Below are 26,991 nucleotides of genomic sequence, written 5' to 3' on the forward strand. Positions count from 1 at the left end.
GCAGAAAGAAGAGTAGGTGTATAACCTCTCATTCTGTGTCCAGCAGCAGTATCTCTATTAGGGATATACCCAGAATTAATTGCTCCCTAACATTGGAGTTTAGGATAAATTCCATCCTAGAGAGTGTTCCAGTCCTGGCTGTAATTGCTGTCAATGTTACCTCACCTGGAAAAATGGTCTCTACATATTACATACTAAATTTGGGGCATACTAAACCCCTCATAATCTGATTAGTATCCTGTAAGAAGAGGGCTACACACACACACACACACACACACACACACACACACACACCTCACACTGCCGTGCTACCATAGAGGTAGAGATTTGGGTTATATATCAATGAACCAAGGAATTTCAGCATGGCTGGCTACCAAAGGTACTAGGAAGGGTCTAAAAAAGGATCCTTCCTCAATGCCTTCAGAGAGAACCTGGTGCTTCTAGGACTTGGATTTCAGACATACACCTCCCCTAGAACTGTGGAACAAAAAGCTTACATTATTTTAAGGCACACGGTTTATATACATTAGGAATGGGACACATGGAATGCCCAACTCTGTATTAGGAATACCCTAATTTTTTATTACTTTTGTAACAATAAATTCAGAGTTTCAGGGGCATGGTGAATGACTGTGCCTGTCATATATATCATATATGCAGCCCCAGGAGAAATGATTGCTCTATATTGAACATAAATATGCTGTTTGAGTAATTAATAAAAAGGCTAATTAATTGAAGGAAAACAGTTCTTTACAGCGTGAGAGCACTCATGTATGTGCGCACTTATTCACGAAGCACACTCGCTCTATGGAAAGATAATTTTTGCGTAAGCCAGAGTTTGATGTGAGGATTTCTCCTTTGTTTGACAAGGACATTACAACTATTTCATGACAATGTTTGAATACTCCAGAATCTAAGAATCTTGCTCAGTTTTTATTGAAATTCAAGGTAATATCAGAGGAAGTGATCATATTTGCAATTTTACTACAACCAAATGACATCCCAGCCATTCCTCACCAGTCATGTCTATAGGAATTAAGCACAGCAGCCTTAGAAAACATGTTAGCCTCCCCATAAGAAGGATCAACATTTAGTCAAAACACTTCAGTGTTGCAGAACTTTAGAAGGTTGGCTTTGTGCATGCTATGTATCCACAGATGCCTGAATTAACTGAAAATCTTCTTTGCTGATTCTACACATTTCGCATCATCAAAAGGCTTCCTCTGGCTGCCAGGCTGAAGAAACTTCTTCACTGTGGGGAGGTTGCTGACTCTGGTTCTCAGTGCCTGTGACAGAGGAAGCAGAGCCTCAGAGAGCAGCTGAAGAAAGAGTTATTGTTTGCCCAGCCCTGTGCCCCTCCCAGTCAAATGACCAACCGAGCCCCTCAATCAGAACCAGGCTGGAGGCTGGAGACAGACACCCAGAGAGAGTCAAGATGAGAGAAAGGAAGTGGAGTTTTGCCCCAATGTATCTTAAAGATTCATTTTGTTCAAGTTGTTCCCATCTTCTTCTTTGGATATTAATCCTGCAGACTCATCACTTCTGTCAGTTTTAAGGATGAACAATTTGTTTCTCAGATACTGATACATAGACATACCCTAATAGAAAAAAATTATGATTTGGGATAATAGAGTCAGAAATGGTAGTAGAAAGGAAAACGGGAAAACCTGGATTAAGTCACTGCCAACCTTCACTGAGAAAGAAAAATGGGATTAGCAGGGACTGGCAGTGTATCCCAGTGGTACAGCACTTGCCCCATAGATGCAAGGTTTACTCATGAGCACCACAGAAAACAAAGGCAAATATAAAGAGCAGGGGGGGCTTAGGAAAGGCTCTGAGGGCAAACTTACATCACTGTTAACCTTCTGGTTAAAATATTGGATTCAGTGGAATAAGTAAGATATGGGCTGTCCTGTATGAAACAGTACCTTTAGCAGGGGGAAGCTGTCCACAGCGCCTGGGTCCAGCTCTTCCACGTGGTAAAGAATTTGAACCAGGTAAACATCTGCCTTGCTTAGCCTGTTGCCAACGAGATAATCTTGTCCATGGCTCTTCAACACCTGAGGAATTCGAGATGTTAGTCAGGTCTTGAAGACAGCTGGCATCAGACTGGGGCCCCTTGAGTTCTCCTGAGCCTCTCATATCAAATGTCCCCTGGCTCCCTTGTCAGGGGCATATGGAGCCCCATGCTTGTCTCTAGGCCCTGGCTCCTGATAAAACCAAGAAGCAGATCTCTGTCCATCATTGCGTCATCTGCCCTTCCCTACATCTTAGAGACATGACCAGATCCTAGCTTCAGCTACACTATTTCTTCCTGCCCACCCCAAAGGGGTGAAGCCCTGGCATGTAGGGGTGTCCCCTCACCGTTCTCTGTAGTCTCTTTGTGGGAAATGGCTTCACTGTGTTACTGCACCCTTCACACATGTGTAAACCATTTCAGTGACTGCCTTCCTCCTCTCTGCTTCCCAGTGTTCACATGTCTACGGCATCTATAGCAAGCCTGAACTGTCATCTCTAAACCTCAGCTCAGGCTCCCTGTTATGGGATCCTCAGCACCGCTGAAGCATCAAAGGGTTAACTGCATACATGTCTACAATTAGTTATCAAGTGCCAGAAATAAGTACCATGATTAGCTAGTGGAAAGAAGGGTGTGGGGGCAGAAATAGGGACGAAGGAATACATACAATAAAGTCAGCGCCACAGAGTGCTGATTTTGCCATAAAATAGATGATACCCAATGTATTCTTTAAACTCACTATGTTTCTTTTCTTTTCTTTCTTCTTTTTTTGGGGGGTGGGGGGACTGGTTTATTTATTTTGTATACAGCATTCTGCCTGCGTGTATGTCTACAGGCCAGAAGAGGGCACCGGACCCCATTACAGATGGTTGTGAGCCACCATGTGGTTGCTAGGAATTGAACTCAGGTCTTCTGGAAAAGCAGGAGGTGCTCTTAACCTCTGAGCCATCTCTCCAGCCCCAACTCACTTTGTTTCTTTGTTTCTGCTTTCCTTCTCTCCTTCTCTTCTTCTCTCCTTCCCTCCTTCCCTCCTTTTTTCTCTCTTCTTCCTTCTCTTCCTTCCTTCCTTTTCTTCCTCTATCTCTTCCTTCCTCTCTTCCTTCCTCTCTTCCTACCTTTCTACCTTTCTACCTTCCTTCCTTCCTTCCTTCCTTCCTTCCTTCCTTCCTTCCTTCCTTTCTTTCTTTCTTTCTTTCTTTCTTTCTTTCTTTCTTTCTTTCTTTCTTTCTTTCTTTCTTCCTATTTTGAACACAAGGTTTCATATAGCTCAGGTTTTCCTCAAACTCACTCTGTTTTAGCCTTGCCTTGTGCAACAGAAGCTTAGCAGAGTCCAAGTATCCAGCATGAATTCTGGAACATAGGCACCTAGGCTTTCAAATGGCCTTTTGTAAATGGTCAGTGAATCGTGTTACTTGAGATTTTATGGGTTGCTCTTCTGAATGATCCTCGGAGCCTTTGCATAATTCAGTCCTAAGACATACCTGGTAAACCAGCAACTCTCTCTCATGTGTCTGAGACTTGCTTAGGTAATGGCTCCTTCAGACAACCCCTAGATCAGATAAGAGGTTTTGGTATATGAAAAATGACTTCCTAAAAAGGCCTCCTGTGTAACAAAAAGAGGCTCTGAAAAACTGGGCTCTGAGTTAAATTTATCAGCTACTGAGAAACCTAAATTCAATCCTATAATATCTCTTTTTGTGGATTAATTTCCCTGTGTAACCACAATATAGACAGTCTTGAACTGATCCCCAGCCTACAGCATAATGCCGTTTGTAAGTAGGACCCTTGAGTGGGAAATAGACCCTATAGGTTAAGTGCTCATGAATGGCATCCCTGCTCCCCACAAGGGGACTCCAGAGACCCCCCCATACCCCATCTTCAGTTGAAGACAGAGAAGTCAGGCATCCATGAAGTAAGGAACAAGTCTGGCCAGACACCAATCTGCAGGGTCTTGATTTTATACCCCATAATATGGTTTCACTCACACAGTGCTTGGTGTTTTGTTATAACAACTTTGGCTGCTGAAGATTGTGCCCTGAGGACTATTAGACCTTCTGAATGTGTGGAAGATCAATCAGCCTCCACTCACCTTTTCATAAGCAGGGAAGTAACGGTTCCTTGCTTTGTCCTTGATCTTGGCAAGGCTTGCCTCTTTCTCCGCAGGAGGAATGTAAGGGTAATAGAGAACTAATTCATCCAGATCCGCCACACCTTCTGAATACATGTCAATGCTGAAAAACAGACAAGCATTCTGCTAAAGTTCTCTTGCCTTCGATTTTACTTCTAAAGGGTGTAAAAAGTTGTAGTAAAATAGTTCACCCCAGATAGTGCCATGGAGCCAGAAATAGTAATCTGATTTTATTTGCAGATTAGCAATCCGTTTAGACTTTTAAAAAATGACAACATCTCTCTATGTAGCTCTGGATGGCCTATAATTTATTACCATGACAGGCTGTCCTTAAACTCACAGCAGTTGGCCCGCCTTGGTCACTGAGCTCAGGGATTAAGGCAAATGCCACCACATCCAGTAACATTCCACTTTGAATGACTTGAATGTCTAGCAAGCAGTGTCCTTCTCTGCATCCTCTCTTTGGTTAACAGTTGGCTTATTTTTTTTTTCACTTTTTTTTTTTTACATTATAACTAGCACATCTGGGTACATTCCTGTGCAATTATTCCTGAGCATGCATTTTCATTCATCTTGTTTATTTATCTATTAATGGAACTGCTGGTGACTTGATATTTAGCTTTTTGAGAAACAACTCACAGTTCCACAGAAGACCTTAGTTTAAATGAGTGGTTCTATCACAGGAGAAAAGAGACCTCATGATCAGTCTTGGAAGCTCCAAACAGCCTTCAATTCCCACAAAAAGCTTCATGTAACCCTGGTATCTCTGCACCAGACTCTATGAGCAGGCTGACTGTATGTAGATTTAGACAGTAACCTATGGTTATGATTATCATTATATATCTTGTAATGGTCAGAACTAGAAGGCCAGCTCTTACCATCAAAGACTTGGCCTTTGCCCAAAGTTATCTTCTAGAATATTGCTTCTAAAGATTAAAAACTCTTTTGGAAGCAGGATTCTAACATCTACCATCCTACAATGACACATCTCTACCCCTCATAGTCTTCCCTCATCTCCATGGTACTCCTCCTAACTGAGGCCAGTGTATGTGCACCCAAGCACACAACACTATTGTGTTCATGACTCCCTTGTCATGGTTCTGTTCACTCAAGAGAGGATGACATCTTTTCCAGAGAAAGTCCACCGTACAGGGCTCTCTCCTTCACGTCCTTCCCATAGAGATTGTATTTGGAGGCAATGTAGTTGAGAATGGCTCTGGTCTGCACCAGCTTTATCCCGTCGATCTCCACCATGGGCACTTGCTGGAACATCAAACTCCCATCTATTGGTTGACACAAAGAGAAAGGAGAATAAGTTGTAAAAATCTATGGCTAGATACATTCAAAACAAAATATTTAATCAGATGACTGAAAATTTAAAAACTACTGGTATAATTGTACTGTCAACAGGTTTCCTTACAATAAAATCAAAGTCCTAAAGTTCTCATGCTGTTTATGACACCAAAGCAAAATCATGAACCTGCTTCTATGTAGGTTCCTGTGTGTTTTTTCACTAACACCAAGGAGCAGTGTGTGCGTTTTAGTTAACTCCAAGGACAGTATGTAGGCCCAGGGACCCTCACCCATCGGAGCTGCCCTTCTCCCTTTCTCCCCTTATCCTCTCTCATAGTCTTCCACATAATCAGCATCATCTTTCTGTTAATGCTAGAATGCAGTATTATAGCGAATCAGTTTGTTAAACCTGTTAGAACTCAAGGTCAGCGATTGACATATTTGCTCCTAACATCTAGTGAGTTGTCTGTGGATAGAGGGCCCTGTGGGAGCCTGAGCTAACTGCAGAATGCATGTGGGGGCAGAGATGCGACATCCCTGGGGCTCTGGGGATGGTTTCGTGGCTAACACAAAGAGCTTATCAGCTCCTTAAACCGAGAGATGTTCAGATCTGCTCATAGAGAAGACCCATGACTCACAATCTACCACCTTATCCGTCAATGAACACAAGAACTAGGTGTGTTAATGTTTAAAGCTTCCACACGAAACTCCCCTCAGGAACATTTAGATCTGTGTCTTACCGTTTCTCAACCTTGCCAGGTCATCCCGAGTTTTCAGAAATTGTTCTTCAAACTAGAAAATAGAAAGAGTAAACAAGTCTTTGTTGATTAATTTCACTTTTTTCACTTTAAAGGCTCCTGTCCATAGAATATATGAAATAAAGCTATCGTTGCTAACTTGTCAAGTTACACAGGTGAGCTAGTCATGACTTACAGAAATGTATAGCAGGTCTCTTAGGAAAGGAGCTGTGGTCACAACTCACTGCTTCTCCTTACTGCAGTTGATGCCATCTTTCCCAGGACTCTACCTGTGTTGCTGAGTAAGTCATGACTTACAAGAATGCCCATGGAAGGGAAATTCTGATAATTTCTTCTGGCTCAGCATTTGTAATATTTCATCTGATTCCAAGTAGGATCAGAAGGAACATTGTGTGTCTCCAGAACAGAACAGGGCACGAGCATGTGTCTAACATCCTGCCAATAAGCTTCTACTGTACTAAACATTTATCTCATCGGGAGCCCTGCTGTGGGTGAAGCACTTCCTGTTTGCTACTTTACTCTCACAAGTAAAATTTCTCCCCTGGAAAATGGAAGCATGATTATATAGAGTTTCTGATGTAAGAAGGAATTAATGTCTCTACACTATTTTTTGGTCACTAAGATCGTTGGGTTCTGACATGGCTTTGTGAGTTGGGTATGGCCTTCTGAATGTATGAGATTCTTTACATCCCCCAGGCTACTGAGTCTTCTTGTGTCTCATTACCCTAATCCTTAGCATGCATTTACTTATGATGTCTGTTTTTGGTTAATCTCAAGACTAAATCTCTAAGGCATGCAAACCACCTATAAAATCATCAGTTGTATATTAAATGCTCAGGAAGCATAAGACACCACTAGGAATTGTAAAAAAATTTTTATTGATTCTTCATGAATGCCATATCGACTCCAATCCTGCTTATCTCCCCATCCCTCCATGTCCTCCATCCACTTTTTGAAACTTCACCACAAAAAAAACAAACAAAATAAAACAAAATCTTGCTGTGGAAGCTCTGGTGTGTCACAGAGTGTCCTACAGCTTACCCAAACAGCTTTACTCGGAAATGTTCACTACAATGGGTCATTGGTCTGGTTTGATGCCTATGGCTTTTACTATACTGTCAGTATCAGATATTCACAGGGATTCCTCTCAGAGATTCTGTTGTTGCTCTGTGTCATGGAGATCCTAAAGCTTTGGTTCTGCAGGACTGGCCCCTTCAGAAGTTCCAGCAGTTCATAGGTGGGATAGATGTTGGGGTGGGCCTAGTCTAAGCCCTGGATCTGGGCCTGAGTGGTGGTTGCTTTGTACAGCCTGCCTACTTTCTTGTGCCCATGGCACCAGGGCCAGCTCTCTTGGTTTGCACATTCAAGAGGTGGGGGCAGCTCTCCTGCTTACAGCAGCCTGCAAGGAAAGGGACTAGCTCTCCAGTGCTCAAGCCACTGGGTCCAACTCTCCTATACACGGCACTAGGGCCAGCTATGTAGTTCTGCCCTGGCTAGGGGTGGGTCCAGCTCCCACATTCATGCCCCCTGTATCTGTTCTCTCATGCTCATGCCCCTAGGGACAGCTCTACTGTGGTCCCCCAGCAAGAAGTGGGGCCTGCTCCCTAAAGTGCTGTAGTGGATGACTAGGACCAGCTCTTAAACACTACCTTGGTTGTAGAGTTGGTTGGGCCATCTCTCCAACTTGCTGCAGGTAGCAGGTGTGAGGAGTGGAATTTCTCCTGTGCCCACTCCACCAAATGACCAACAAGGAACTGGGCCAGCTCTATGACACTCATACACTTGGGCTGGTTCATCTGTGCCTACACTAGCAGGGACAGATCTACCATGTTGTCAAGGCTAGGAATAGCCTCCTCTCTCAAATGGAGTAGGCAGCAAGGGGTGGGGACATCATTAGGATCTTAAAAGATGGAGATATCTATATCTATATCTATATCTATATCTATATCTATATCTATATCTATATCTATATCTATATCTATATCTATATCTATATCTATAATCTATCTCTATCTCTATCTCTATCTCTATCTATCTATCTATCTATCTATCTATATATATATATATATACCAAAAGACATCTCTCAACTCAAAGGAGATAAGAGAGAGTTTATTTTTATCTAAATTTGATTGGCCATAGCCTGAGAACATGGATTTAGATTACACCAAGTTCAATTGCTCCAATATGAAATCAATTCTATGACAACAGAGCAAAGACGTCATGTATTAAACATGTTTTTAAATACAGATGTTGGAAACAATATAGAGGTGGGTTATAGGCACATGGTAGAATCTTAACTGTAGACCTCTGTGCTATCTGATAACATTTCAACCCTTGTTGAAATGGTGAATGACTCAGCTTGTATTAGGTAAATACATTCCAAAAGTTTTCATCTGTTTATGTGATGTTAGGTCTGACACAGAGGTGGACAGAGAATGCCTCCTTAGGGACCTCAAGGTTGTCCAAGACAGATAGTAATTAGCCTCTGGGTCAAGCTTAGCTTCTTTTCAGAAACTCTTGTTCCCAGGTATCACTCCTTTTGTTTTTAATTGTAGTTTAAACTATTCTCATATTGATGGAAAATGTACTTTGTCCTAGAACCATATCCAATCATTTCAGTGTTTTCCTGAAATAAGTCATTGTGCTTGAGATGTCTGCTGGGAGCAGAGCCTTGTATGCTCTACAATTACAGTAGCCATGCATACGTCATAGAAGAGGACAGGCAGATTGTATATAATAATACAAGTTGTTTTGTAGGCAGAGCCCAAGAAAAGTCCATGGAAGCAGTCATCAAGGCATGCGACTCTTGAGGTTAACATGTTTGGTTGCACTTGGGGCCTTGTCTCCTGTTAGTTGTGAGATGGTACAATCAGTCACTTAATATGGGGAAGATTTCATTCCCTCATTTGCAAAGTTAGAGGAAGTGAATTCTTCTTTAAGAGAACACTGGAATGTTTTCAAAACACTCAGTATCTCATTTGCCCCACAGAAAGCAAATACTATTACATAATACAGTGGAGTTACTTTCAGTGACTATGTGACTTTCATAAAGTTCTTGGTCGTAAAAAATCAGGACTTTGGTCTTATTTAGAATGCTTCACTGATAAGTTTCTTGTGGCACTATAAGATATCATGGTATCACACTCCAGGAACAATAAGATAATACGGTAACACTTTGTCAAACATCCATCCCAGGAAAACCACAAGGGATGGAAAGTGGTCATCGCAGGAGGGTGGTCCAGGTGAGATGGGGCTGGGAGTGTGATGCTGATGGTGAGGAGGATGATGGACAGGGAGATACTGATCATCCTTTGGACACAGGAGTTCTGAGCCAGCGGTTCCAGGCCTTGTTCTCAGCAGGCTCTTCAGTCATGCTGAGAGGCAGGAGAGGGAGCTGGCAACACTGCTCCTGCTCTGTCTGTCCTGACCTTCCTCTGCCCAGAGGCTTCGAAGTCTTGAAACACAAGGCTGCCATCTGGTTACCCAGGAGACCAGGTATGAAGAGAGACCATTTGTATGAAGAAAACAATCTGTGATGGCTCAACACATTTTTTTTTCTTGTTTCTTCATTGCATTTGATATAAGATGGGGCCACACAATGGGTACATCCACAGAGCAGTTGTGAATGGGTTCCCCAGGCTTTGGGAAACTCCTTGCTTTGAAGCTGAGGGGTAGTAGCAGTTCAGGTGAAAGACAAGACCTCACATGAGTGGCTCTAGCTTTCTTACCACTACCTCCCAGGGACAAGACCTCGTGGCAGTTTTCTCAAGTTCTTTTCTCAGGAAATTGGTCACCCATTTTGTGGGATCCTTCTGCCTGGAGAAAGCCATGCTCAGCTGAATGACAAAGATCCCACTAGATTACTGTGCAAAAACTTTGAAAGAAATGCCTGTTATCCCTGTCAAAACTTGATTCCATCTCTGGTACTGTGAATGAAAAATTCCTAAAAAGAAGCTGTGTCTCACTGTGAACCAAAAACCTCTGGAGGTAGTCTGCCTGTAGACACCATTGGAATGTCAATACTCTGGAGAGCTTGGGATTTACAGGTTCAGCGTTTAATTCTTTTATCTAGGGCTAGCTTTAGCCTTGTGGAACAGCCATTCCTAGTTCTACCTTGTATCTAAACTAATCTCTCTCATTCTCTCTCTCTCTCTCTCTCTCTCTCTCTCTCTCTCTCTCTCTCTCTCTCTCTCTCTCTCTCTCTAATTTTAGTATGTATATAGTGTTCTGCCTGCATGTTTACCTGCAGGCCAGAAGAGGGCACCTGATCTCTTTACAGATGGTGGTGAGCCACCTTGTGGTTGCTGGGAATTGAACACAGGACACTGGAAGAGCAGACAGTGCTCTTAACCCCTGAGCCATTTCTCCAGCCCTATAAACTAACATCTCATGATAATAATACCTTTTAGGAGCTTTTGGCACAGAACATCTTGTGATAAATGCCTACCAATATATTTTAAACTTGGCTTGATTTATTACCTTCTTCATTCTGTAAAACAATAAAACCTTCTGAAAGTGCTTTCATATTGGAACATGGGTTTGGGGCATAACATACATCTGTGTTCCCTTGGCCATGTTAAGTCCCAATGGGTAGTTAAATAGAACAAGTTATCTCATTCCTTTTAAGATGAGAGCTATGGTTATTAAAGTGACAGTGATGTCCAAGGGCAAGCATTCTGTCAGTACTTATGACCCTACATCTCCAGGACCCAGAAAAAAATTCCTGACTTCTCTAGTTAATAGGAATGAACAAGATTCATGCTTCACAGATGGTTTGTATTGTCTTCTGCCCATCTCATCATCTGGTATATGTATTTTCAGTGTAATTACATTCATTTCCTGAGAGGGTGTACTTTAATCCTTTTACTGTTGACGTGTTAGGTGTGCATGAAAGTAAACTGTTGTCCACTCAAGGCAACAGGCTCTCCCCTGTAAGCCCATTCCCACTTCTTTTCCCATTCCTTGAAGGAACTCTCACATCCCATGCAAACTCACACCCTCTATACCAATGTAGGGTCAACCACACACCGTGCAACCACTCACTGTGCTAATAGCTTATAGCAGAATTGTAAAGTCATTCCTGCATAGAGAATGTATAGATTAAAACGAGGCGGGAGGAGAGGAACCACAGTGGGACATTTAGGAGCACTGGCAGGAAATTCCTTTAAAGCTGAAAATGTGGGTCTCACCATGCGAGCATCTCTCATTTGCAGAGAGGATTATCATGCTCCATTTTCTGCTTTCAAGAATGTCAATCGAGCTCTTGACAGAGTGACATCTCCTCAGATGAGCCTCAGGCAAACTCAGCAGTTGTCCCAGAAGGAGGCACCGTCCCCATAGGAGACACCAGTTGGTCCAGGTTGTCACCCCAGAACTTCCCAGTGCAACAGGAGATGGAGGAGAACACTTGAGACCCTGACCATGCAGACCATGATCAGGCCGAGGATAAAGGTGTGTGTGTGTATATGTTCAACAACACTCAGAAAAAAAAAAGTAGACAATATTTAGAAATAGTTTACTTTGGCTGCACACTGTGTGCTTTCTTATTGCTAGGACAAAAAGAAAAACTGTTTAAGAAATTAAATTTGTATAGTTTAACTTTTACATCAATGTAAGGTTAGTTGATTTATTATTTAAATTGTTTTGTTTTGTTTTGTTAATTTAGTGCTGCCTGACTACAGAGCATTTATGATAACCCTACTGTTGTACACATGGAAGTCAGTCAGCCTCTGGTACTGTGGTGAATTCCTGAGATCATCAACACAGAAAGGGAGAGGTTTTCTCTGCTCAGGATTTCATAGGCTTCAGTCCTCCCTCAGTTACCTTCACTGCTTGTGGGCCTGGCTGGAACACTCAGGTAAGAAGCGCCCACTGGAGCCAACTGTCCACAGGGCTGCTGCAGCAACAGGGAGAAAGCAGCTGGAGCCCATGTTTGTCTTTTGAGAGCAGACATCCTAACTTCCTCCAGTCAGGCCTCACTCCTTAAAGGTCCCACTGCTGCCCAGTACAGACACAGGCTGGGGACTGAATGCCTTACCTTTGGAAGGCAGTCCTGAGCCACAAGCTCAAACAGTAACTAATGCCTTGGCCTTGTGTTTCCCTCAGTCTTCAATCATTGACTCAGAATCTCCAGTCCAAGCACTGGGTCAGGTAAGTGCTTTACGCATTCATAGTTTTATATTTACATATGTAAATATTTATCATAGTTTTATATTTTGTACAGTATTTACAAGATTGTGGCCTAGAACCATTATGTTATGCCAGTTGGCCTATGAATATTTCATGTAATACCCCATATTTCCCCAAGATGTAGGATGCTTAAATAACAACTGAACTGCTAAAAAATATAACCTCATTGCTAAAGAGTATGTGATGCTTTAATCTCACATTTAATTTAAAAATATGACATTGGGGGCGGGTGGAAGATGGTTATTGGTTGCTTTTATTTTATTATTTATTTATTTATTTTTTCTGAGACAGGGTTTCACTGTGTAGCCCTGGCTGTCCTAGAACTTACTCTGTAGACCAGGCTGGCCTGGAACTCAGAAATCTGCCTGCCTCTGCTTCCCAAGTGCTGGGATTAAAAGCGTGCACCACCAATGCCCAGCTTGCTTTTATTTATTTATTTATTTATTTATTTATTTATTTATTTATTATCTTTTTCTTTTATTATTAGGTTGCTTTAATTTATTAATCTTACCTCTCAGTTCTTCTAGCTAATATATAAAGTGGTCTATTTTGTTACACTTCACACACAGGTATGTATGTGTATGATTGTATTTTGTTCTCATTAATCTCCTATGCCATCTCCCTTGACTTGCTTTCCCATGCCTCTGCTTCATCCTTAAATAGCTCTATGTGTTTTTCTGCAGCACAGGGATGAGGCTGTGGGAAGAGCTTCCAGTGTAAGCATTCCAGGTATTCAAGTCCCAGATCCCATGTAAAGCAGCTGGGTGTGGTGGCGCATGCCTCAGATCCCAGAGCTGGAGAAGCACAGATGTTTCCTGGCCCACCAGCTTAGCATGCTTGGTAAGCTCCAGTGAAAGAACTCATCTTTAAGCAAAGCAAAGCAAAGCAAAGCAAAACAAACAAAACCACAACAAAACAATCAATGGTGGTTGGTACCTGAGAAATCCTACGTAATGTTATCCTCCTGCCTCCGCATATGTGCGTAACCACATATACATACGCATCTGTATACCCAGATGCACATACACAACACATAGAACCTGTGCAAAAAACAGCTGCAATACATGAAAACACTAAACATTAAAAGACCTTAACAACATCAAGAAGGCGATGTTCATGTTTCCAATTTTCCTCTAATTGGCCTAACTTTTAGGTTTACCTTTTCACTTACAGTTTAAATTTAAAGAAAGCACATAGTTTTGATGAATTACTTACACTTCTTTTAGTTTGAGATTTATTTTTATTATCTCTCTTTTTCGAGTGTGTGTGTGTGTGTGTGTGTGTATGCGTGCACACGCGGGCGGGGAGGGTGGTAGAAGGTACAAATTTGGACCTGGAGTTACAAGTGGCTATGAGCTGCCACAAGTGGGCTCTGGGAATCGAACTGAGGTCCTCTGGAAAAGCAGTAAATGCTCTTAACTGCTGAGCCATCTCTCCAGCCCATAATTTAATGTTAATGCTTGGTGGTGAAAACAAGTAGTAATCTCTTAGGACAAATCTGTGTGTCACTTAAGAGTTGGCAGTTTTGATCTTAGGTCACTCGGTAAGACACTTTGTCAGTTCTTATGAGGAAAGCGTTTGACACGAGCAATTTCAGGTTCCAGGAAAATGACTCGTGCAGAACTTACCTCCACTCCAGCTGCAGCCAAGAGCCACCGGACGGGCTCCATTCTCCCCCTGCCATCGAAGTAGTGAAGGACCGGCTTCCTGGACATGGCAGCACTCGCTTGGGTTTTCTACAGGGATGAAGCACACCAGGATGCTCTTAGAAGTCTGTCCTATGCGGGCGTCTGGGCAGCGGCGGATAACCGGGGAAGCACCTGCCTTCTTTATGGCGGGGCTGGAGACATTTCAGGACCACGGTCCTCGGTCCAGATCCGGACATATCAGGAGCTGCCCTCAGATTGCACCAAACCTGTCTACTGTCTCCATTGGTTAATATGTGACTTAAAAACAACAAAACAAAACTAGGGTCATAGTTCAGGGTGGAGGATGATAACGAGTGGGACATGATAGGAAAACAAAGTACCAGCAGACTACAGTTTATTGTAGATCTCCAGTGGTGCCACCCATCCACCCCACTCTCTTTCTCTCTCTTCCTTTCCCCCCTCATGCTCCCTCCCCCTCCCCCCCCCCTCCCCCTCTTGGTGAGTGTCTAACTCAGGGCTTATCACAAGTTAGGCAAGTTCTATACCCCTGAGCTACAGATGTCCTCTAACACACTGATCTAATACTTTTTAATACTTACATGGCCACATGAACTGCCTATTTCTCTATGTTTCAGTTAAGGAAACTGGACATCAGTAAGTTTAAAGCAGTGTGCACAATCAGGCTGAAGTCAGTGATGGGCAGGCAGAGTCAAAGAGAGGAACAAAGACAAGAAGGCTCTGTACCCTCATAAGTGGACATGGCTGACACACCAATGGCCACAGCAGCAGGCACTGTTCAGCCCTTTGGCTGTTAAAATGCATTTAATCAAAGGCAGAGATCAGACTTCTGAAGATGCGCTTGACCGTATCAGACTTCTAAGAATTACTCGGTTGTCCCTCAAAATAACCAAATTCTCCCCCGCAGACTCAGAATGCTAAGTCCTTGCTTCTTCCACGTCTGCTTCTGCATTTCAATGTGAAATCAAGGGAAAGATCTGGGTGTCCCTGCGCTCCTCTTACAGAACAGGACCAAGCTAAGGGCGTCCACGTCTGCCATGCTGAGCGTTCTTATCAGCGCATCTTCAGTTTTGCCTCATTTTAAAAACCACCCACTGGGACTGTTAACCTTTTTTCAGGGCACAGATGGAAGGACAGAGGTTTCTGGAAGAGCTTGCCCAAATGAATCACTGCTCTGGTTTTAATTTATCCATTTAAAATCTAAGTCTAGGTTTTATTTCCTGTGGTATTGGTTTTCAAATGTGTATGAAAATCTCTCGGAGGGCTATGAAATCCACTATTTTTTTTTAATTGACTAGATAAAAGCTAAGAAGTACCAGAGTACACAAAAGGTTAAACAGGTGGATGTGTTTTTAGTTTCAGTGTGTGTATGCTGTATGGATGGATATACACATGTCCGTATGCCCAAGTGGTCATTGCTAATAAGTAAGAGATTCCGAATGAGTCCAGTAAGGAAATATGACAGCTCCCCCTCTCAGGCTGCTTGGAGGCAGGACAGAGCTCTCTCTGTCTCCCTCTCTCTCTCTCTCTCTCTCTCTCTCTCTCTCTCTCTCTCTCTCTCTCTCACACACACACACACACACACACAAACAAACAAACAAATAATATGGATAGATGGGATGATGATGAAGTCATGGTGTATAATAAACACCCAGGCATCACCGGGACCAGACGCTCCTATGCTGGACTTGAGGGAACATTTTCCCTCTACAGATCCCAACAACAGTTATAAAACATTATATTTCTTCTTGAAGAGTTTTTGATATTGTACAGTTGGAAACACTGTCTTTGTCTTTACTAACATTTTTTTTTTAAAGTATGTCCATTTGGATTTAAAATGGCAAACTACTTTAAATACCTTCACTTAAAATGTAGCACTCCTAAGCCCCAAACATTAGGTTATGAAATTTGTGGTAAATATAATCACTCCATTACTTTTGCACCAGTGGCATGTGATATTGTATGCTCATATTAGGTAGAACGATTGAGCAGAAGGAAGTGATAGTAAAGATCACATGACTGCAGGTGTTTGATCGTTGGGAACACTGAGCCAAGTGGTTCAAATCTGCTCACTCATCCTGTTAGGATCTCGAGGATCATGTTACCTGGTATTTCATCATAACGTCCTTCACTTGAACATTCGCCAGTCTCCAAACAAGGGTTGGTTTGTCAGTTCGCCACCAGAACAAAGGGTATGGCACAATCTCACAGAGTCAACAGAGGATGGGAACCAGAGATATGGAATGATTTCATGGGGTCTTTGTTCTATGTTCCTCAGACTCAGCCAGTTTTGAGAGCAGCTGTTCTGTCAGTAACCATCATGGGGGGAACAGTTATTAGTGTCCCACCACAGAAGGTTTCATGAAATTCATCATATCTGAAGCAACCGAGATGTACCAGGGAACAATGATTGTCTGATTTGGCCCTTTTTCTACAAGAGTTTAAAGATATCCATATGCCTTGTGGAGACCTGGCAGAGCAGAATGTGTTCGACAGTAACCTCACATGTGTGTTTTAGAAACCTCAATCCATGAATCCTGATTCAGATGACCAGCAAGTAAGAACCATACGTGAGCGATGAGACTGGGGACCCGATCTGTTTTGCATTGTTATCAGGGATCTACTTGGCAGATACAGTAGATTTTGGAAGTCTGGCATGAGGACCGCATCTCACCCAAGTATTACTTGCATAGTCTCCTGCCAGTATGCTCCTCTATAATGTCTATTCAGTACACAGATCCCACATCTGTGTGCATTTGAGCAAAACTAGTTGAACTCAATGGGTTGAAGAGCAAAAAGAAGGCAGGAAGTTGCAAGGATGCTGTGTTTAAGAGAGGAAACAGAGTTGGCAGGATAGAGGGAGAGAGAGAGGGAGGGAAGGAGGGAAGGAGGGAGGGAGGGAAGGAGGGAGTGGGAGTGAACTTGGCCAAGATACCTCGTAGATATAATGAAACTAAACAGATGTCTAAAATGATTTTAGTATATATTTAATTAGCAAGAGGTAGCAATACACAAGGGAGGGGGAGAAAGAGAAGAAGGTGGAGGGAGGAGGAGTATTTGGTACAAAGAAGGGAGACTAGCAGAAGAGAGAGGGCAAGAAAGGGCAGCAAAAAGATAAGGTCAAAGTACAGCCATACTTAACCGAAAGCATCTTAACGAACTCAGTTAAGTTCAATTGAGCATACTCAATTTTTCTATAAAAGAAAAAAAAACGGTTGTATATACTCAAGTATGTGTATTGGCAAAGAGAGAGACAGAGAGAGAGAGAGAAGAGAGAGAGAGAGAGAGAGAGAGAGACATGTAACTCTCTTAATAATAGCTATCCACATGTAGTTGTGTTAGATTTATAATTATAATTGTCTAAAGGATTTAAAGGTCAGGCAACACATTTAGCTTGCTTACTTTTATCCAAGGAGCTTCCCCACAAAACTAAAGATTGTTTGTGCTTTATGAGGTCCATTGCACTAGTCTATTGTCTGACAAAATAGAATACAGAAAAAAAAAAAGGTCAGTAATCAAAGCATGGGGTTTGACTGTAAACATAACTCATAACATTAATCAAAATCTCAGGCAGCAGCATCGGAGAGGACATCTTTTCTTCCTCATGTATTTAATTCTCTTTGTCCTCGTGGCTTGCCTCAGCATCACAGTCCACAACTGCACATTGGCTTCTTCTATAGAAAAAGCAACTCTAGCCAAAGTTTCCCCTGCTTCATTTCCCTGGGCATGAGTTCAGTTTATCTAGGCTGTTTCCACCTCTCTTCTCTTCTTATGAAGTTAGTTTGCCTCTGAGTATTAAATTCTTATATGATAATTTTCTAAATCCTTCCTTTTTACCTCTCTGCAACAACATATTCAGCAGTAATAGAATTGAAAAGTATTAGACTGTCCTTGAAGGAAGGATACCAAGTCTGCATAATGTAAGTATAAAAGAGATGTTTGTTTGTGCTAAAGTATTTTATAGGTACCTAAGGTGTGTGTGTGTGTGTGTGTGTGTGTGTGTGTAATGTAGGAATATTGATTGATTCAGTACTTACCTTGTTAAAAAGCTGTTCCCTCTAAGTTCCACAACACGTTAAGAGTGTCCAATGTTTTATAAGCTATTTGTTGCATTTGAATAAGCCCTGCCCAGTGGAGGGGAGGCTGTCCAATGAAGGGAAAGCAGCTCCCACAGCGTTCAGAGGCCAGAAATTTCTATGAGAGATTAGAAGAAAAGTGCAAAGTCATGCCTGAGTTGCTAGAGGGTTGGTTAATGTGTTTCCTCTTCAATGCTGCCAGCCGAAAGCTGGAAGGAAGCCTTTCAACAAATTTAACTCTTTGGGAGTCAGTGTAGATGGAATTTTCCAGGAAACTTCCTGTGAGGTTTCATGGGAGGCAGACAAGGGCTAAAGAAAGCGGGAGGTCTCTGTGGACTAAGCTGGGAGAGGCTGTAAAGAGCATGTCGATTCCACTAGGGAGTATTTCTGTTGCCTGGCCATTGTGGGGATGTGCTTATGCTGAAAAGAGATGTTTTCCTTGACCTTCACATTGACATGAGTGTCCGGTATTTTACCTTCTCCCAAAAGGCCTTTGGATGTGTCTGTGTTCAGTTAGACTCCTCTGCCCTCAGCTACTATTTAATTCTCTCAATTATGGTGTCTTTAATTGTTTTTGCTTGAGTGTTTCAGTTTTATATAATATAACATGAACATGATATGTTCAGTATGATTAATGGATTTTGTATGTGTCAAGTCCCTGGAATTGGACACAAAATATGTCCTTAGTACCTACTTAGTAAATTAATGTACAATGTCTATAACTATTTAGACAGGAAGTGAAATAGTATTTAAAAAATCCAAGTTATTGATCATTTTTCACTCATCAATTGCCTTTTCTGTCCTCCATAAGCACCAAAACAGATGTAGTATCCAAACATACAAGCAGCTCAGCTCAAACACACTCAGCAAGCAACAAACAGCTCAACACACATAAATTGAAAACAAATCTTTTTAAAAAAAGTAAGTGTTAAGGATTGTATATAATTGCATATTCTATGTTTTTCTAGAATGCTTGGTGCAAGTGTTTACACTAAAATTATCACAAATCTGTGCCCAATAGGCTGTATTTTGATTTACAGTAGCTGCCTTGTATTAGCTTATCAAAACCATTCACTTCCACTCTAATCATACAGTACCACTGTCAGTCATAAGGCTCATCGTGGGTTGAAATGTTATCAGGTGCATGGCCATATTTGTTGCTACCTCCATCTTATGGCTAATGCAACCCTGTAAAGAGAGGCAAGAAGGAAAGTCTATCCTTACAGGCTGGCCACTTGTGGGCATGAAAATTCACGCCCAGTGTACAGGAGTTAAAACAAAGGCAGATTTGGGAGTCACCAAGGCTAAGACCCTGGGAACCAGAGGCTATCACTGATGGCAGAGATGAGGAGGCGAAGACAGCATCCACTCTTCAGCTCGTTGGCTGTTAAGCCACACTGGAGTCAAAAGTAGAACTTAGACTGAGTTCAATGCAGTTTAGAGTTTCACCTTCTGAGCCTAGTTGCTAATTCCCTGCTCATGCAGGAAATCTGTGTTCTGCCCCTGGAGGTTGCATTTTGCTTTGTGGTTTGGGAAAAGGGAGATGTTCTTGCATTCACTTACAAGCAGTGCGGATGAACGGGAGGAGGAGGAGAACATTTGGTAGGTACCAGCCAGACACTGGTCAAAGTCATGAATTTGCCTTCATTTTACCCTAGAAGAATTAGTGAAAGTAATGACTTGCCTGACTTGTGAGCTGTGCTAGCAGCTCTAACTACAAGAGGAGTCCAATGCCCAGGTAATGACTGCCTGCAGTTCTCAACCTGTAGGTGATGACGCCTTTGCAGTTGCCTATCAGATATTAGCATTACATTTTATGAGAGATGCAAAATGACAGATATGAAGCAACAAAATAATTTGATAGTTAGGGGCTCACTTCTTTTGAGGAGCTGTATTAAAGGGTCAAAGAATAAGCAAGAGCCAGAAACATTGGTCACAGCAAAGCTTAGGATACAATTTGCTGGATCAATAGAAAATGAGACAGGAAAGGCTGTAGGCAGGGTCTCACCTATGTTCTTCATTCACAGTCAGTACACAGAAGCAACTCTCTCTGAGGTGACACTCCTCCTCACACGAAAATGTCACGTGCATTCAATTGATTTGTTTGGCTTAATGAGTTCTCCACACTTAGTAAGCTGAAGTATAACTTGATTTATAGAGATAATACAACCTACCCTTGAAGGCAATCTCCTGTTACTCAGCTTCAAGCAAAACACACCTCCCTCGTAATGGAAGGTGCTCTCCGTCCTCTGCTCACTCTGTGTGGCTTCCTTTCTGTTGACAATACACACAGCCTGAGCAGGGGGGCAGAGTGTTCTGATCCTTGTGCCTCAGACTGATGTCTCACATACACTGCGATCAGAGGCAGGAAGATCTGCAAAGCTAGTTTTTCAATGGTTTTATTCTATGTGTATGAGTCTCCTGTATGGAGGTCTGTGTATCATATGTGAGCCTGGTGCTCAAGGAACCCAGAAGAGGATATTGGGTCCCCCTGGAACTGAACATACAGGTCATTGCATCCACATGGGGGTGCTGGGTGCTCTGCAAGGGCAGCCAGTGGTCTTGCTGACCCATCTCTCAAGCCTTTACAACTCTGGTTTTGATGGATTTTTTTGTAAACAGTACTTTAGTTTTATATGTGTTGTGCATGTGCGTGTGTGCATGTGGACTTCTGTGAGGGGTTTGTTGATGGATAGAAACATGTCCTTTAATTCCAGTCAAGGGAATGTGATCGATGCTCTGTCTCAGCTGTGTAGAAAGAGGGACACAGCAACGAACCTGATAATGAAAGCCACACTTGTGGCTTGAAGAGAAACACACGGAACTTATTGGACTCAGCTAGAAATGGTTACATAATTTCCCACACTGTTACATAATGCCCCAAAGTACAGAGTGTGCTTAGAAAACATTCATAAATTTTCTTCAAAAGGGACATCATGCAGAGCTCTAGGGTTTTTTTTTTTTTAATTTCCTTTTTTTTAAAAAAATCAAATTAGTTCTTTCATTTGGAGGTTCAATGCCCCAGCGCACAGGAATGCTAGGGCCGTGAGGTGGGAATGGGTAGGTAGATGGGGCGCACCCTCATAGAAGCAGAGGGGAGGGGGATGGGATAAGGGTTTACAGAGGGGAAACCAGGAAGGGGGGTGACATTTGAAATATAAATAAAGAAAATAATCAGTTAAAAAAAATAAAAAGAAAATTTAATACATGCACATATTGCATTGTTTGCTCATGTTCCTACCCTTTGATAAAATTCCCCTCCCATCCCTATCGCCTCCCCCTACAATCCCATTGCCACACCCATGCCTTTTTGTTTTCTTTTGTCACCCACTTATTTTTCCTGGGACCAGCAGTGTGGCCATGGGGTTTGAGCTGTCCCTTGGAACCTGATGCTTTCACTACGGTTTTTAAAGACAAATGAGATCAAATACTGTCCATCCCCAAGGTTTGTCTGGTGCTAATAGTTCAGCCCCCTGAATCCCTTCCCTGATGTACAACTAGCTGTTTACAGGCTTAGTTTTGTGTCAGATTTGTGCAGGCAACTGCACAATGTTTGCAGATGCAAATATGTTTGATGAAATATATTTCTGTATAACCAAACCAAGGCTGCGTCACCGTGTCTTAAGTATATGTATTTCTAGATCATGGCCTCACGGGTTAACATTTTTTTAAGAAGACATTGAGCAGTACACTTTGCTTGTTTGTCTTGTAACTGGATATTCCATACACAGTACTGGAGACTCTGTCTATTGTTCCTTCTGGCCAAGGAGGTGGAAGAAAGTCCCGCAGAAGGCAGGGCAGAGTGAAGCCAATGCTAACAGGTGAGGTGGAGGACTATTAGGGATTGAAGCTCAGACTACAGCAGCTTTCTGTTGTTAGTGATTAGGGACCATGCTACAAAGGTAGTGAAATCACACTCACAAAGCTCTTCATTAGAAAGCACTTTCTCCTACTTATTGTAAGAGGATTCCAAACCTGGGTCGTGACTGGGGAGGAAAGTGAATATGGTTTCCAGGATCAATGGACAATGAGACCAAGGGAGATTAACTGACAGGTCTCACCCATGTTCCTCGTTCATCCTCAGTACACAGCAGTGACTGTCCTCTCCATGACCGCCATAAGAAAGGCCCTTATATTCTGCTCAGAGAGAGCCCACTCACGTACACCCACACACAGAGTGTCAGGTATCTGATTGTCCCTGGTTTCAGGTCAGATCTCCACTCCTCCATGGAGCGGAGTCTTCCGGAAATCAGCTGCAGATTCTCCCCATCAGAGCGCCCAAGCCAAGTACAGGTTGGAACGGAAGGGGGTGGGAACATTCCATTCGTCTTTATTCATGTGTCCTCTTTATTACTGTTTAAACTTCATCTTGTTGAGACAGGATCTCACTATGTAGCCCTGGCTGGCTAGGAAATCACTACACAGGCCAGGGTGATCTTGAACTTAGAGAGATCCACTTACCTCTGCCTCTCCAATGTTGAGATTAAAGGGATGTACCACTATATCCTATACATTGGGGTCTCCTTTATGGGAGCAACAGTTCAGGAATTTTTATGGGGATAGAAAATTAGTACACTTCAGCTTGGGTTTCCTTTGTCAACCAACAAAACTGATTGAATTGAGGGCATGCATCTATCTGGATAAGTTAATCGACTTCTTTTAAAATCAGCGAGAGCTCAGTCAATTGTAGCTAGAAGTTCAAAGAATTCCATTTTTGAAGATATATTCAAAACTCCCAACTCTTAGCACAAAGAGCTGTGTGAAGTTGGAAAAGTTAATGAAGTTCAGACCTCTATATCCTTTCTTGAAAACAAAGAGAAATAATTTTTCACTGAAGGACTCTTGTGTTAGTGGACAAGATGCCTAAAAAGAGTCCCAACAAATGGGCATTCTCTGCCCCAAGACCTGAGCTCAGTATTAAACCTACTTTTTATTCTTTTATGTCCCCTGTGAGTTGTGAGGGTTCGGAGGGCAAGTTTTCCAGGGTAAACACAATATGTTGCACACAGCAACACTGATATTTTAAAACTTAGAATAGCAGTGCAAAGTACGTAAGAGGTCACACAGGCATATGGTTTTCTTCCTGAGAATGAATACAAAGAAACGTTACATAATAGGTGATATTAGATCTATAAATCCTATTTATCAGAGACTATTTTCAGTTTACATAGAATTAATATAAAAAGAAAGCTTGGCCCATCTCAGTAAGCAGACATGGAAACACTAAGTATAGAAATCTGGAGGGCAGGGGTGTCTGGGGGAGAGCCTCTGTAACAGTTGATGTGTGTTGCAAAATGAAGCTTCATGGACCAAATTTGAGAGCAGTACTGATCTGAAGAATAAACATATTTAGAAGATGTGATGAAGCCAGGTGGTGGTGGTGCACGCCTGTAATTCCAGTACTCTGGGAGGCAGAGGCAGGTGTATTTCTGAGTTCGAGGCCAGCCTGATCTACAGAGTGAGTTTCAGGACAGCCAGGGCTATACAGAGAAACCCTGTCTCGGAAAAAACCAAATCCAAAAAAGAAAAAAAGAAAAGAAAAAAAACCCAGAAGATGTGATGGTTTTTATACATATTTTGCCCAATGAGTAGCACTATTAGGTGATATAGCTTTATTGTAGTAGGTATGTTACTGTGGGTGTGGGCTTTAAGACCCTCATCCTAGCTGTCTGGAAGCCAGTCTTCTCCTATTGGCTTTCAGATAAAGATGTAGAACTTTCATCTCCTCCTGCACCATGCCTGCCTGGATGCTGCCATGCCCCTGCGTTGATGAGAATGGACTGAACCTCTGAACCTGGAAGCCAGACCCAATTAAATGTTGTCCTTATAAGAGTTGCCTTGGTCATGGTGCCTGTTTACAACAGTAAAACCCTAAGTCAGAAGGTGCTGGCTGGGCGGTGGTAGCGCATACCTGTAATCCCAGAACTCTGGGAGGCAGAGGTAGGCAGATTTCTGAGTTCGAGGCCAGCCTGGTCTGCAGAGTGATTTCCAGGACAGCCAGGGATACACAGAGAAACCCTGTCTCAAAAAAACCAAATCCCAAAACAAAACAAAACAAAAACAAAAACAAAAACAAAAACAAAAAAAAGACAGAAGGTGCTTCATGATAACAAATTCATTTACCAAAACTGTAGTTCCCATCACTAACACCTATGACTTCCACAGCCATGACAGCCATTTTTACAGTGGCCAGCCATGAATTCTCTCCATTAGAGTGGGCCTCAAATGCAGTTGGTTATGTCTGTAACAGTCATACCACTGCTGATCAGTGAGCACAGCTTGCCTGGCACATCATATCAGTTGTGTAGCATGTGGGGGTCCACAGCTGGGTAAATCCTTTTGTCCTGCCCTAGTCTACCATTCTGACTGGTGTAAGATGAAATCTCAGGGTTGTTTTGATTTGCATTTCCCTGATGACTAAGGATGTTGAACATTTCTTTAGGTGCTTCCCAGCTATTCAATATTCATCCTGAAAATTCTTTGTTTAGCTCTGTACCCCATTTTTTAATAGTGTTGTTTGGTTCTCTGGAGTCTAACTTCTTGAGTTCTTTGTGTATATTGAATATTAGCCCTCTGTCAGATGTAGGGTTGGTAAAGATCTTTTCCCAATTTCTTGGTTGTCATTTTGCCTTACAGAAACTTTTGTGATTTTATGAGATCATGTATTTTTAATCATTTTACAAAGCAGTCAGTTTCCATATAACTCTGGGATGTTGTGTAAAGTGGTGTAGAAAATGAGAGAATTGGATGCTGAGCTTCTGAAAGGCTGTCTCCCTCTTGTATCTAGTTGAACAGGCTATTCTGATTGTTTTATAAAAACATTGCCTCATGTAAATATCCACTGTCCAATGAAGGAGGTAGAGCCCAATCAAAGAAATGCACAGATTTCAGGGCATGGTAAATGTTTATGTTACATCAGAAGACAGATGGCAGGTATTTTCATAAAGCAATGGGCTAAAATATTCCTTCTCAAATGTCTGGATGGATGGCTTTGAAAATTACAGAATGGATCTTGAAGAAATTTCCCATGTTTTTATGAGTTTTATGAGTGTGAAACCAGCAAGAAGAGAATAACAGCATACGGGAAGATGATGCCCCATCGTAAAGTAAGAGAGGTGTTTGTTCACTCACAATTCTAGGCTACATTTCACCACTGTGAGGACATCAAGCAGGAACATGAAGCAGCTGGTCACATGCACACAGTCAGGAGCTGAGACAGGATTGCGCCTACATTTTCCCCACTCTTGAATACAGTCTAGAATCCAAACCTAGGGAATGGCACCACCCACAATGGTCTGGATCTTTTTACAACATTAACATAGGCAAGACAAATCTACATAGACATGTACACTGGCCAACCTGACTTAGACAATCTCTCATTGAGACTCCCTTCTCAGGTGAATCTAGATTGTGTTGAGTTGATAATTAAAACTAACCATTGTGCCTGGAGAAATGGCTCATTATTTAAGAGTATTTGCTGTTCTTGCAGAGGACCTGGGATCAGTTCCCAGTATCCACATGATAGCTCACAGTTGTTTGCAGCTCTAAGTCTAAGGGATTTGATACCATCTTCTGGCCTCTGAGTATGGAAACACACATGGTACATACATATACATGTAGGTGTAAAACTCACACACATAAGATCAAAGTATATAAATTATAAACAAACATACGAATAAAAGCAAACTCTAGCCATCTTAGACCACTAAACAAAACTGAAGGATTTCAGGGAAGTAGCTAATAAAAACTAAACAGTTTAGTATTAACAAAAAGTTGTTATACCATGTAGTGATGCACAAGATTAATCCCATTACTTGGGAAGCAGGGCTAGGCAGCTCTGAGTTCCAGGCCAGCCTGGTCTACATGACAGCCAGTGCTATACAGAGAGAGACTCTGTCTTGAAAAACAAAATATTACAAAACAACAAAAAAGTTTTCTTGGTCAGGTATTCTGGTGTATACCTTTAATCTCAGCTCTCTAGAAGTAGAGATATGTTAGGGTACATTGTCTAAAGGTATGTCTATATATTCAGTTGTTAATTCTGTACTGCCAGAGAGCTAAATGATGGCAGGATCTTGGTATTGTTATTTCTATGGTCCATCACTGGCTTCATATTTTGTAAATATTCATCCTTCCTTACTAGGCTAGAGGCAATCTAGAATCGGATCGGATTAGCTGTAATAAGGAGGTGACAATCAACAGCTGAACAGGAAGTGGAAGTCAGAATGTATGTGTGTGAGAGAGAGATGGGGAGGAGGGAGAGAGAGAAAAGGGAAAGAGAAAAAAGGGAGGGAGAGGAAGGGGAATGGAGAAAAGGAGGGACATGAAGAGGGAGAGGAGGAGGGAGAAGGAGAGAGAGAGGGAAAGGGAGAGAGAGAGAAAGAGGGAGAGGGAGAGGGAGAAAGAGGGGGGAAAGGGAGAGGGAGAGAAAGAGGGAGAGGGAAAGGAGAGAAAGACTGGGAGAAATGAGACATGGGAGATTTTCCAGCAGACATGGGGTGAACAGACAGACAAAAGGGGAGCTGAGAAGCAGAACTAGCCACACACAGACATAGTATCAGATTTAGTTAGGTTAACATAGACAGCTGGCTGGGAGACTGCCCTAGCTAAAAGGCCCAAGCCTTAAAATATTAAAAAACTTCTGCACCATCATTTATATTGCTAGAAGGTCCAAGAAGGCCCCACTATAGAATTAGGCAGTTCTCTGTGGGTTCAAAGCCATCCTAGTGTACATAGAACATTCCAGTACTGGAAAGGTTACACAGTGAGATCCTGTCTCACAAGAAATGAACAAACCAACAAAGCCAAAACAAAAATAAGTTTCTCAGAAGAAAATTTTTATTTGGAGCACTACTACATAAT

The 26,991-nt window shown here is 42.2% G+C and overlaps 1 protein-coding gene across 1 annotated transcript; it reads right to left on the bottom strand.

The window, feature by feature from the left end:
* Window positions 1-912: 912 nt before the first annotated feature.
* On the bottom strand, window positions 913-18,191 carry LOC127692652 (glutathione S-transferase alpha-3). The gene is made up of 7 exons (XM_052193241.1): window positions 18,091-18,191; window positions 14,015-14,122; window positions 6,179-6,230; window positions 5,296-5,428; window positions 4,107-4,248; window positions 1,929-2,060; window positions 913-1,286 (listed from the first exon to the last, which is right to left on the bottom strand). The coding sequence occupies exons 2-7, from the start codon at window positions 14,099-14,101 to the stop codon at window positions 1,167-1,169; spliced, it is 666 nt and encodes a 221-aa protein (XP_052049201.1). The 5' UTR covers window positions 14,102-14,122; window positions 18,091-18,191; the 3' UTR covers window positions 913-1,166.
* Between the last annotated feature and the right edge of the window lie 8,800 nt (window positions 18,192-26,991).

The sequence above is a fragment of the Apodemus sylvaticus genome, chromosome 9, assembly GCF_947179515.1.
Source record: "Apodemus sylvaticus chromosome 9, mApoSyl1.1, whole genome shotgun sequence".
Lineage (NCBI taxonomy): Eukaryota > Metazoa > Chordata > Mammalia > Rodentia > Muridae > Apodemus > Apodemus sylvaticus.

Coding starts and splice junctions, on each gene's coding strand:
- LOC127692652 (XM_052193241.1), bottom strand. CDS start 14,101: ATGTCCAGGAAGCCGGTCCTTCACTACTTCGATGGCAGGGGGAGAATG. Junction 2,061..4,106: donor ACTTCCCTGCTTATGAAAAG/GTGAGTGGAGGC, acceptor CGAATTCCTCAG/GTGTTGAAGAGCCATGGACA. Junction 1,287..1,928: donor ACAGCTTCCCCCTGCTAAAG/GTACTGTTTCAT, acceptor CCTCTGTCACAG/GCACTGAGAACCAGAGTCAG.